The 12392-nt window shown below is 38.5% G+C and overlaps 1 protein-coding gene across 1 annotated transcript in view; it reads right to left on the reverse strand.

The window, feature by feature from the left end:
* The window catches only part of Psd3 (pleckstrin and Sec7 domain containing 3), a 449956-nt gene that overhangs the window by 56826 nt on the left and 380738 nt on the right, over positions 1 to 12392 (reverse strand). Inside the window, 1 exon segment of the mRNA XM_028883856.1 lies at positions 9205 to 9275. Within this exon segment, the coding sequence (XP_028739689.1) occupies positions 9205 to 9275 (71 nt within the window).

Raw genomic sequence — 12392 nt, forward strand, 5'->3', positions numbered from 1 at the left:
ATCACTCCATAAAATGCTAAGTGCATGAGTATTTCCCATGCCTAGGCTTACCAGGAGATGGAGGGGGTGGAAATCCTGTGGTTAGGTATTCAAAGGAAAGGGTTAGTCAAAGATAGAGATGCTAGAGAAAACAAAAGTGAGTCAGGAGATGGAATTTATTCAGTAGAAACAGCTGTGATATGTGGAATTTAATTTCAAAGCTTTGCTCCCTTTAGAGACAAAATCATCTGAAAGGACCAGTATGGGCTCAGCATGCACATATGCTAATTTAGTAAGGCCACAAAAGAGGGCATATAAATCAGAGGCTGTAACAACTCCACAGGGAAATAAAGGACAATACAAGACAATTGGCCAAGTAAGAGCATGGTTAATCTGAATATCAACAACTATCTTCATGTATCTGGGTTACAAAGGAAGGCCAGATTCACAGAAGAAAACTCTTTTAATCTTATAGATATATTACCATAGCCTTTAAAATGTCTAAAATACCAATGAATCAATCTTTTTTCTAAATATTTATATCTCCCTTCTGCAGAGTGTATCATCTCTAGGTACTGAGTGTGCATGCCATCACACAGATCTGATTCAATCCTGCAGATAATGAATCAAAGAAAAGACAATTTCCCAGAGAATATCAAGTGTGTAAACTGTACATCAAAAATGAACATGGTCCCTTTCTCACAATAAGCATAAAACCCCAATAATGAGCTGGAAAAGGCTGCTGTGCAACAGATACTGTTACAAAACTGTTGTACACAGTAAAAACTGGTATAACTTTTATATGTATAATTTTAAAATGTCTCAAAATATAATTGCTAATAGTTTCTACTCTGAGATTCATGACACTCCCAGGAATCCAATTTTAAGGAAATAAATAGCTATACATTTGTTGACTAGTTTTATGTCATCTGAGAGGAGGGAATCTGAATTGAGAAAATTGAGATCAGTTGTAGGTAAGCCTTTAGCACATCTTCTTTCTTTTCTTTTCCTTTCCTTCTTTTCTTTTCTCTATTTGTCTCTCATATATTACACCTGACTGCAGTTTGCTCTCCACCCACTACTCCCATTCCCCCCAAAATACACCTTTCCTGTCCCCCAGATCCACTCCTCATCCATTTCCCTTCAGAAAAGAACAGGCATCTCAGGGACATCAACTGAACACATCATAACAAGTTACAATAGGCACAAACTCTCATATCAAGACTGGATGAGTCAACCAAGTAGGAGGAAAAGGGTCAGAGACACCCCACTCCCACTGTTAGGAGTCCCACAAGAATACCAGATCAACAACCATCACATATATGCAGAGGACCTAGCTCAGACTAGGTACAGGCTCTGTCACTTCAGACTCTGTGAGACTCTATGAGCCCTACTTAGTTGATTCTGTGGGCTGTGTTCTTGTAGCACATTTTCTTCATTAGTGATCGATGTAAAAGGAGCCAGCTCATTGTGGGTGGTGTCACCCCTGGGCTGGCTGGTGGTCATGTTTGCTTTAACAGACTGAGCAAGCCATGGAGAGAAAGCCAGGAAGCAGCACTTCACTGAGGCTGCGCGGCATCACCTCTGACCTCCAGGCTCCAGACCTACTTGAGTTCCTGCTCTGACTTTCTTCTGTGATTGATGGTTACCTGGTTTATTTAAAAACCCGTTCCTCCCCAAGCTGCTTTTGGTCATGGTGTTTCATCACAGCACTAGAAACCCTAAGACAGCACTATTATTTGTAACTATGAGAAAGTAAAAAGGGTATGTCTGAAAAACTGAAAAAGGTTACATTACAGAACATTACTTAACTGAAAATATTGCAAGCATATTAAAATAAATTCTTTCATGAACCCGAAATGGAGGAGGAATTGTAATGGCATCCTATGACAGTCACTAGATTTTAAAAAAATCCACTTTTGAAAGAATTTAATGAGAAAGTGTTTATGATACATGTAGAGCAGAAAGGTCAAGATGCCAGAACTATGTTCTTATATGAATCCAAATAAATTTTAAGAACCTTCCCTGAGAGTGATGTTATCAATAACAGAACAGGGAGTCCCAGCTCTTGCTCTCATAAAAAACACTGATTTCAGTGACATATTGTCTTAGTTAGGGTTTCTATGCTGCAAAGAGACACCATGACCAAAGCAACCTGGGTTTACTCAGCTTATGCTTCCACATCATTAAAGGAAGTCAGGACAGGAAGCTGGAGGCAGGAGCTCATGCAGAAGCCATGGAAAGGTGCTGTTTACTGGCTTGCTCCCATGGCTTACGCAGCCTGCTTTCTTACAGAACCCAGGACCACCAGCCTGGAGTTGGTACCACCTATAATGGGGCTGGGCCTTCCCCCTACAAATCACTATTTAAGAGATGCCCTATAGGCTTGCCTACTGCCCCATTTTACAGAGGCACTTTCTCAGTTGAGGTTCCCTTCTCTCTGGTGACTCTAGTTTGTGTGAAGGTGACATAAAACTAGCCAGGACACATGTGGACCCAAGCACCTCTTATCAGAATGCTGGAATTTAGCTACAAGCATGTAATACTCTCAGGAAAGCAGAGAACTGAGAAATCCGCACTGTGACAGGGAAGAAGAATGTGGACTTTGCTCACACCAGCCCCTCCCTCAAGCAGATGCAGAAGGGATTATTCTGGCTCAGGAAGTCTCTCTCTTTCTGGAGAAGTCGAAGTGTAGAGCATACATTCCTGTTCTAGCTTTTTAGAAGACTAATCAAGTAATGAGTGCCTCTTGGCTCCCCATCAGCAGGATGGAACTGGCATGCTTTGGATGCTGGGGGACTGCTCAGAACAAAGAAAGTGGTGGGTGGCTTGCTGTCGCCAGCACAGCTCGATGAAATCAGGAGAAATGCACTCAACCTCCAAGTTTCTCCCTCGCAAGAGGGAGGGAGGGAGGAGAGCATGGGGCCAGTATTCTCAATTTTCCAAGGACTATCTGGGGGACTCAACCTTCGCCTTGGCTCACTCACAGCATTAGTGGGATTGACAGCTTGGGAAGCCTGGGGGCTGCAGAGAAAGAAGAAGAAGAAAGGTAAGAGCTTGGTGCAGAGAACACCCCTGTGCAGGGAGAACTTTACAGCTCAAGTTTCCCTCTTGGGAGAGAAGCGGAGGAAAAGAACATGCTTCCAGTGAGTGGTCTGGCTCTCCCGAGGACTGTCAGAGACAATGGTATCTGCCTGGTGAACCGGCATACATTGAATGCGCAGTGGCTGTTCAGAATAAGGAAAGGCGGGGTGGCTTACAGCTGTGCAGCCAGCTAGCCGGGAGTAATGAAGACAGATATCAGAGGGTGGAAGGACCGGGCAATAGGTTTCTGTGAAGGAAACTAGTACTGCCGGATAACTGAGAAACTGCACACACAGGTACAAAGAAATAACATGTTCTTAAAGAGACTCTCTAACCAGGCCTGGAGCGGTGAGTTTTCCGTGTCAAGCACTTCCTTAACTATCAGAGGTGGTTGTTTCCTCAGTTGGAAAGATTATAAATGGAACCTGGAAGAGATACAGTGAAACAAGGAACTTGGTTTAAGGAAGAAAAATAAATCTCTAGAAACCAACTGTAAGGAAAGAAAGTATGAAGTATACGAATTACATAAAATAAAATGTAAAATAATCACCATAAAGAGGTTCAATATGCTCATGAAATTGATGAATAATAAAAATGATTTTGGAACAAAGAAACAGAAACATCTAAAAGAATAGAAAAGGAAATTTTAAGCCGAAGAATACAATACCTAAAATGAAGTATTTAGCTGAGGGGTTCAACAATGGACTTGCTCAGGCAGGGAAAAAAACAAAAAACAACATTAATTGTTCAACTCAGGGGGATTGAAAAGAGAAGAACAGTGAAAATCATTAGGAAAGCTTAAGTGATGATGGGGACACCAATATATGCATTATGGAAGAGTAAGAAGAAAAAGAAGAAAAATGGAACAGGGAGATGCTTCAAAGAAATCAAGATAGAAACTTCTCAAATATGGGGAAGGAAATGGACAGATATAGTGATGGATGCAGAGAAATCACACCACAGCTCAACCATGTTATGGAAAGTCAAAGAAAATATGGTAGAGAAAAATGACTTGTCATATACCACAGAATGTCCATAAGACGATCAGTAACTTCTCAGCAGAAACATTTCAGAGAGGCTGTGAGATTGTGTATGCTGAGAGTATAAAAAAAGAAAAACATAAAACAAACAAAAAACAGCCATAGAAGAACTGTATTTGGCAAAAGCATCCTTAAAAAACAAAGGGTATTTTTATAACACCTGTGGTACTATTTCAGCAAGAATCAACAAACTATGCTACTCAATCAAAAGAAAGGGAAATGACTAAGTGGACCTAACAAACAAAACAAACAGAAAGGATCGAGTAAATGCATCGGTAAGCACCTTCCTTTGGATTTAGAAGCAGGCAGCCTTAAGGTGAAATCATGGACAAGATAATCCATGTAAACAGTAGCCAGAAAAGAAATGGCTCCTCTCAGACCAGACAAAATCAACTTCAAATAAAAACTGCCAAATGAGACATAATGTGGAACCATAATGTACTGATAATAAAGTCAATCACTAGGAAAATAAATCGTTATCTCCCTCTCTCCCCCAAACTTATGGATCAAATATTGACAGAAATGAAGAAAAAAAAAAGCAAACAATAGATGTCCATGTTCCACTTTAGTAAGAGAGAGAAGGGCAGGTAGAAAACCAAGAAGGTCATGGAGGACTAATAACATGCTATAGGTGAAATATTTAGACATGTCCAGAACATGAGACACGACATTCTTTTTATGTGCACATGTTTTCTCTACCATAGATCACATGTTACGTTAACAATTGTCACAGACTTAAGACAACCAAAAAAATTTCACTCTCATTTTACCACTATAATGCTATAAAAATAGCAGAGGAAAATATGTAGAAAGTGGACATTCATCGGGCGGTGGTGGTGCACGCCTTTAATCCCAGCACTCGGGAGGCAGAGCCAGGTGGATCTCTGTGAGTTCGAGGCAGCTGGCTACCAAGTGAGCTCAGGAAAGTGCAAAGCTACGGAGAAAACCTGTCTCGAAAAACCAAAAAAAAAAAAAAAAAAGAAAAAAAGAAAGTGGACATTCTCTTCCATACTATCTGAAACAATGTGCTGAAGAAATTAAAAGAAAAAAATGAAATTATCTTGAGACAAATGAAAATAGACACAACTTATGAAATCAAAAGTTAGGAGATGCATTAAAAGTAGCTTCAGTAAGAGTTTGTGGCAATGAACATCTACAATACAAAGGAAGGCAACATTAAATTTCTTAGTTTTATGCCTAAACAATCAAAGGAATGAACTAAAGTTCGAGAAGATATGGAGTAGAAAAAAAAATGGGAAGAAATAGTGGACTCTAAGAAGTATCTTTCCCCAAACAAAATTGGTCAATATTTAGTTAAAATAATAAAGAAAGCACTCAAATAAATAAAATGAGAGTGAATAACTGTACTTGACGATGCTGAAATGAAGAAGTTTCTAAGAAAGTATTATGATCAATTATGTAGCAACATATTGGACAATCTAAAAGAATTGGACAAATCACTAGAAACATACAATCATCAAGGTTTAATCATGGAAAAACAGAACAGAATAAGATGCCTATAACTAATAAGATAAATCTGATAATGTAAAAAAAAAAATAACAACAAAGACAGGCCTGGTACCAGAGGGCCCCAGCAGTGAATTAATTCACCAAGCATTTAAGAATTAATGCCAATACTTTATAGACATTTCCAAAGCATGGAAGAGGGAACATATCCAAACTTATCTTAGGAGCCAGCATCAGTGTGATACCAAATATATGCATACAAAAGAAAATTACCAGCCAATACTCTTGATGAACATAGATGCAAAATCCTACCCATAGCCATAGCAGGCTGAATTCAATGGTACATTAAAACAATCAGAGATCCAAACTAGAAGTATTTATCAGTAAGGATAGAGTATAATTTAGCATAAAAAATCAAACAAAGCACAAAAAACCTCATACAGAGATTCACATTTATATTTATATGCCTTAACAAATCCTTGAAACATACTTAACAAAATTCAATACACTTTATCAATATCATGATGAAATTATTGAAAAACTAGGCACACTTTGATATGCTTATGTATGTAAAAAAATCTATAATCCACCCAAAACTCATTAGAACTGATAAATCAGCAATGTTGCATAATATAAACTAACACATAAAATCAGTTGCATTTCTACACACTAACAGGAAACAACTTAAAGAGGAACTGATAATCCCATTTAGAAAAGTGTCAATAAACATAAAAACATTAGCAATAAGCAACCATAACAGAAGATTCATAAAGTAGAAACTGTAAAGTACTGCTGTATGAAATGACAAAGAAGAGAAAAGATAGAAAGATTGGTCATGCTCAGAGCTAGAAGATTTAATGTTGTTAAAATAATATCTGTATTATTCAAAGGAACCCATAGATTCAGTGGAATCAATAACTTATTGACATATTTTACAGAAATTAAAAATAAATTCTATATTGACAGAGAACCTGAAGCATCCAAGACAATCTAGAGAAAGAATATATGAGGGAGGAATCATGGTATTGAACTGAAAACCTCTCACAGAGCTCCAGCACAGCATGGTCTGAAGGAAGAGCATTGTGCAGAAGGGTGAGCCTGGAGAAGTGCCATCGATACAGGACCAAATCTTTCACAGGGGCCAGTGTTACACCAGGGGGAACAGAACAGTGCTGGGAAAGCTGTCTATCCATTTACATCTTAGAGTAAATGAAAACATTAACGAGAGGGATTAAATACTAAATTTAAGACCCCAAGCCACAAAAGTCTCAGGAAAACAAACAAACGGGAAAATCTTGGTGATGATTTTTAGATAGGCCACCACAAGCTCAAACAGTAGGACTACATTACACTGAACAACTAAATGTTGAATAATGGTAACCTTGGGAAATGGGCGAACTACCTGGTACTTAATACTCTAAATAACAAGAGACATCTACGACTCACTTGCAAAACAAACAAAAACAAAAATGAATAGGACAAGTAAAATACTATTTGAAGAACAAAGTTCTTGAATAGAATTTCTCTAAAGATATACAAATAATCAGGTATTTAAAAGGTACTCAACGGTACCATTATAAATGTTTTATAATATAAAATTAAGAAATATATACATGCATACATATTTATATATTCATACATATATATAATCTTCCTATTCATTTCTTCGCATACTTCCCTAAAACCTTTGGACTTGCCATGTTGCCAGGAATGTCTTTTGTGTGTTAACATTTAAGAGGGTGCCAGAAGATGGCCCAGCAGTAAGAACTTGTACTGCTCTTCTAGAGGACAAAAGTTCAGTTCCCAACACCCACATCAGGTGGTTCACAACTATCTGTAACTAGCTCTGGAGCATTTGACACCCTCTTCTGGACGCCATGGGCAACTGCACACACAAACACATATATGCACATCATTAAAAATATAAATGTTTAAAATTACTTTTAAAATTTCATAGGGTATATACCAACTTATTCATTTCTTTTCATGTCCCTCTCTCTAAAACCATCATATAACCCTGATATCAGTGTCTTTCTTCTTCTCAGTCCTAATTCATCTCTGCCTCTTCATAATATAGTGTGTGTTAAACTCTGCTGGCCTTTAATAAGTGAACAGCTTCCAGTTAAGCATATAGTTATCACTTAACCTTCCTGTCTCCGTCCACACAAAGTTAGGAGCTAGAAGTTCTGGAGACTACCCTTCATGGAGATAGGAAGCATTAAACTGAACCATAAAGAGATCTGTAGGTCTAGAACTGGAAGAAAGGAATCTGACAGGAAATATACCCAGAAAACTTGGAACACATCTGAACTCTCAAGTGAAAAAGATTCAGGACATAAAAATGTGTGTATATGTACAGGTGTGAGTGAAAGTAAGGTAGTTAAATAATACACTAATGGATAATCAACTTATATCATAAATATCTATGGAATTAGGCCTTGTCACTGGTCTGTATTAAGGTCTAGCTTGCTATATTGCCTATGGAACAGTTAGAACAGAGCCTATCCATTTTCCTGATCATGTGTATATCTGTATCCATAAAACTTTAGTTTTTACCAACACACACACACATACACACACACACACACACACACACACACACACACACACACACACAGAAAAAGAGAGACAGGGGCAGGCACACAGAGAGAGACAGAGAGATTCTAAGCATCAATTTAACAGTCCTATGGGTGTTTGATATGGCTTTTTTACTTTAGCATAAAAGGATACATGTTTAGTCAGTGTTTCATATAGCTCAGTTGGGCATGATCAGGCTATCCCTTGTTCTAAGTAGCTGACAAGCTTTAAGAGACTCCATACTAAATGTAACAGGAACTTGCATGCTAAGCCTAGTTCAAGTGACTTCATATTACACAGTAGAAGTTTGTCACCTGCATTTGGAATGAAAATAATAAGGAGGAATGACTGCATCTTGTTTGTGTGATTAAAAACCACTACTTGACCAGCACAAACCACAAGACACAGACTGATAACTTGTTCATGCAAAGAAAATAGTTACCACCTATGAATTTACTGAAGTAGATCAGGAGCCCATGTGCATATCAAAATCCTATCAGAAAACCTAGTCTAGTGAGCCTGCCGAACACACTAAACCAATAACCCCGTTATCACCATCATCTACTGAGTGGACATATTATTCAGTGCATGCATTATAGGATATAAGAGATAAGCTCCTAACGCCTGTTCCAGGGACTTGAACTCGGCAAGGTTCTATACCTGGCTTGAATAAGCTCTGTTCTGAACCACCTCTAACAACTTCCTCAGGTACTGGACCAGTAATACATCACCACATGACTCTGCACCACGTGACTCTGAGTGTGCATCTGTTCTCTGCCTTTGCCTTTAGTAGTCTCTTTAATTCTCTTAAAGCCATTTCGATATATCACTGTGTGATCTGGGAGTTAGTTGTAATTAAGACGAGAAGAAAAGAACTTCTGATTGCCAAGAGCCCTTATCAAGTCAAGTCAGGGTTATCTGGTGAGTTACAGGCAAAGTAATTGACACAGCTCATGGTCTTCAATAAACCGTCATTGCAGGAAGACATGTGTGCACCTATGATTTTGACACAGTGTCCTCCCAGCAGTAAACTGTGGTTTTACCCACTGTACTTTACCTTTTGTAAGTAAAGAACTGTTCCCTTCAGGACAGCATAGAAGGTTTTCCATCCCCGCTTTCCTCTTGGAGCTAAGGAGGGGAAATGTAAAAGTTTAGTTGACAAAAATCATCATTTTAGAAGAACAGTTGTAAAACTTCGACATGATGATTGTTTTTTTTCAATATTCCTGGTTTGTTAGCTATCAACAGAATGAAAACTAAAAATTCCTTTAAAGCTATTTGTTCTAAAACACTTTCATGTATTGTTGTATTTCATCCTCACAGTAATCCTACCAAGCAGGCATTATGACTTTCCTCTTTCTAAAAGTGAGCAGAGAACGCGTCGTCTTGCTCATAGTCATTCAACTGGAAGGAAGAGGTGCTGGAAAGAGAGCTCTGGTAGCATAGCTCTACCTGCTGTCCTTCAGGAGAGATGACTCCCAGAAAGACAGAAACAAAAACAAAAAGCCTAAAATAAGTAGATTAGAGACACATGACTATGAAAGGACTCCTCCCTTGGCATTTCTCTCAATGCTCCCACCAAAGCACAGCTCTGTGATCACTTCTATGCAGACTGTAGAACTCCGATGCTGATATTACCACAGTGCGATTGCCCTTTGTTTCCCCACCTAAATGTCTCTTTCCCTAGACTCAGAATGATTTGAGACCAGACAGTCTTAATCTTTAGATCACAGATCCTTGTATAGTATAAGCAGATTTAGACACTATCTCAAAAAATTCCTAAAATCGATTCATTCATAAGTCTTTATATTCCTTTTATTATTCTAGAATACAAAGCAGATTTTTCTCTATTCACTTAACATATTCTATTAACTCAACAAATCACTCAAGCAAACAGATCAGACAAAAGTTTACTATTTATTCCAATAAAACTGAAACAGGTGACTAGAAAATGTTATCACCTGAATGTTGTTCTCCTGAACATGTTAGCTCAAACAGAGAGGGAGGTGCATTTACTCATATTCCTTTAGCATACATTTGGCTTTCTTTAACTTGGGCACCTGATTAATTTAGTAAATATTCATATACAATTCTCTTTCAGCTGAGTTCTCAGGACTCTTGGCTTGGGATCTAGGTAACTCTCCACCTATAGAGTCCAAGTGTTCCTACCAGAAGCACACTGAGATAGCCACCTGGCAAGAAAGACCTCAAAACATCCGCTCTGCAGGTTTCGAGGGGAAATAGAAAATACCATCCTTCTGTTTCCACTAGGTGAAGTTTGAAGGTATGTGCTGAAAAAATTTGTTTAAAAAAAGCACATTACAATTTCCTTTGTTTAAAAAAAAAAAAGAGACTAACATGAAGGAGAATTTAGTAGGTAAGCCATGGCACTTTAGCAGATGATAAATTCTGATCCTGCTCATATGGCACATAAGAGTGACCATGGACTGTGTCACCCGATGTGAAGTGGACTCCGAACTAGCATGGCACAGTCTAGAGTTCACACTATCTCAAAAATGACCCCTGCCTGAAAATTCACACAATCCCTGAGGACTTTAGCCCATACATTAAACTGTGTGGGTAATTTGCATAACTTTGGGTAAGGAAAGCCCTGGCTAAACACTGGTGAGAAGCAGAGAAAAGCCTGTTTCCTATGAGATGTTCATATAGGTCCTAGTGTTGAAAAGCTTTCCCTGGGGCTCTAAGATTAGTGTATGAGATCTTGAGATAACTTCAATGCAAAGATCCACAAATCTATTTTTCTACCATAAAGCAGCACTGTGTCTAAGAAGCCAAGTAAAGGTTCTTTAGCATCACTATAGTGCATCTCTCAGAAACAGATTCTGAGGAGTAGCTCATGTGAAAAATCAACCTGAACCCGCCCCTGAGGACCAGTGCCAATCACCTTTATGGCATTTGCTACTTTTCTATTTTTTCACAGAAGTGGAAGACTTAATCTGGCCTTTTATGGTTATAATTATAGTCTTTTATAGTTATAATTGACGTGGTCTGGTCAATTATAATCGAGTTGTTTAAGACTTAAATAAAGCGATTTGCAATCCTCCTAACAAGCAAGTGTTCATCGGACTACAGCCAGTTTGCAGCAAGGCTTCTCACCACAATGCTAAGAGTAAGGAACTATTATCACCTCCATTTTCTCAGGGGACTGTGGGTGTGAATAAGTGAACTGGGAAAAGGAGGACCACTGTGCACGGGAGTAGGCTGGGAGGTCCTCTGATTTCTACCCTCTACCAGCTCCATAGAGTTGCTATTGAGACTGCATGAAGTGAGGCTCCACTTGACCTCAGGAATGAAGAGCACTGCTCCTCAGAACGACAGCTGTGGGAAGCATGGAGACTGACTGAGAAGTTCATGTGCTATCGAGTACATACAGCTAGCTGGGTGAAGTCCTGTCAACTACAGTTATGTAAAATATACAATGGGAGCGATGAGGGGAAAGACCGCGAATCTACAGGAACCCCAACATTTGAGTGAAAGCAGGGTGTCAAATATAGAAATATTTGAATAAACATCCTGCTATCTAGGGTGAGAGAGTGTTTTACAAAACAACAAAAAGATACAATTTAATGCCAAGATCATGCTTACATAGCAGTTTTTGGCTCTCATACTTCCAAGTCCACCAAGGGTAGTTCATTTGAATTATTTCCTGTAAATATGGAGCCTTGCAAGGACTAATTCCAAGCATCTGCCTCCAACCTATGTATCAGTAGCATTTATTAGTTTAGCTTAAAATATTACCGAAATAGACATTATTTTGCCATTTGCTACTGTCTATTCAGATATACCTCCATATCTGCTTTTTCCTTCATTCATTATATCTTTCTAGGGCATCTTCAAGTAGTCCTTGAAGTCTGGACTTAGTAATTCCTTTAGTAAGGGCATGTTAGCAGCTAACCTTTACTTTTGTTTATAAAAGTGATATTTTTTCTTAAAATTATAGCCATATCTACTAGCAACCTCAAAATTATGTTTATGAGTTTCTTTTAATTTAACTCTTTAGTACATCATTTTGAGAAACCCTTAGCCATTATGTCTTTAAATCTTATTGTGTCCCTTGGCTATTGCTAATACCTCAACCATCTAATCCCTAACATTTGTTCTGACTTCTCACTTCTACAAGCATTTTGTTGTTCTTTGAATTTTTGCTTTTGTTTTGGGTTGTCAATTCTGGGAATTAGAACACAGAGTCTTGGTGCCGGATAGGCCCCACACTGCCACTGAGCT

This window comes from Peromyscus leucopus, chromosome 17 (genome assembly GCF_004664715.2).
Source record: "Peromyscus leucopus breed LL Stock chromosome 17, UCI_PerLeu_2.1, whole genome shotgun sequence".
Taxonomy (NCBI): domain Eukaryota; kingdom Metazoa; phylum Chordata; class Mammalia; order Rodentia; family Cricetidae; genus Peromyscus; species Peromyscus leucopus.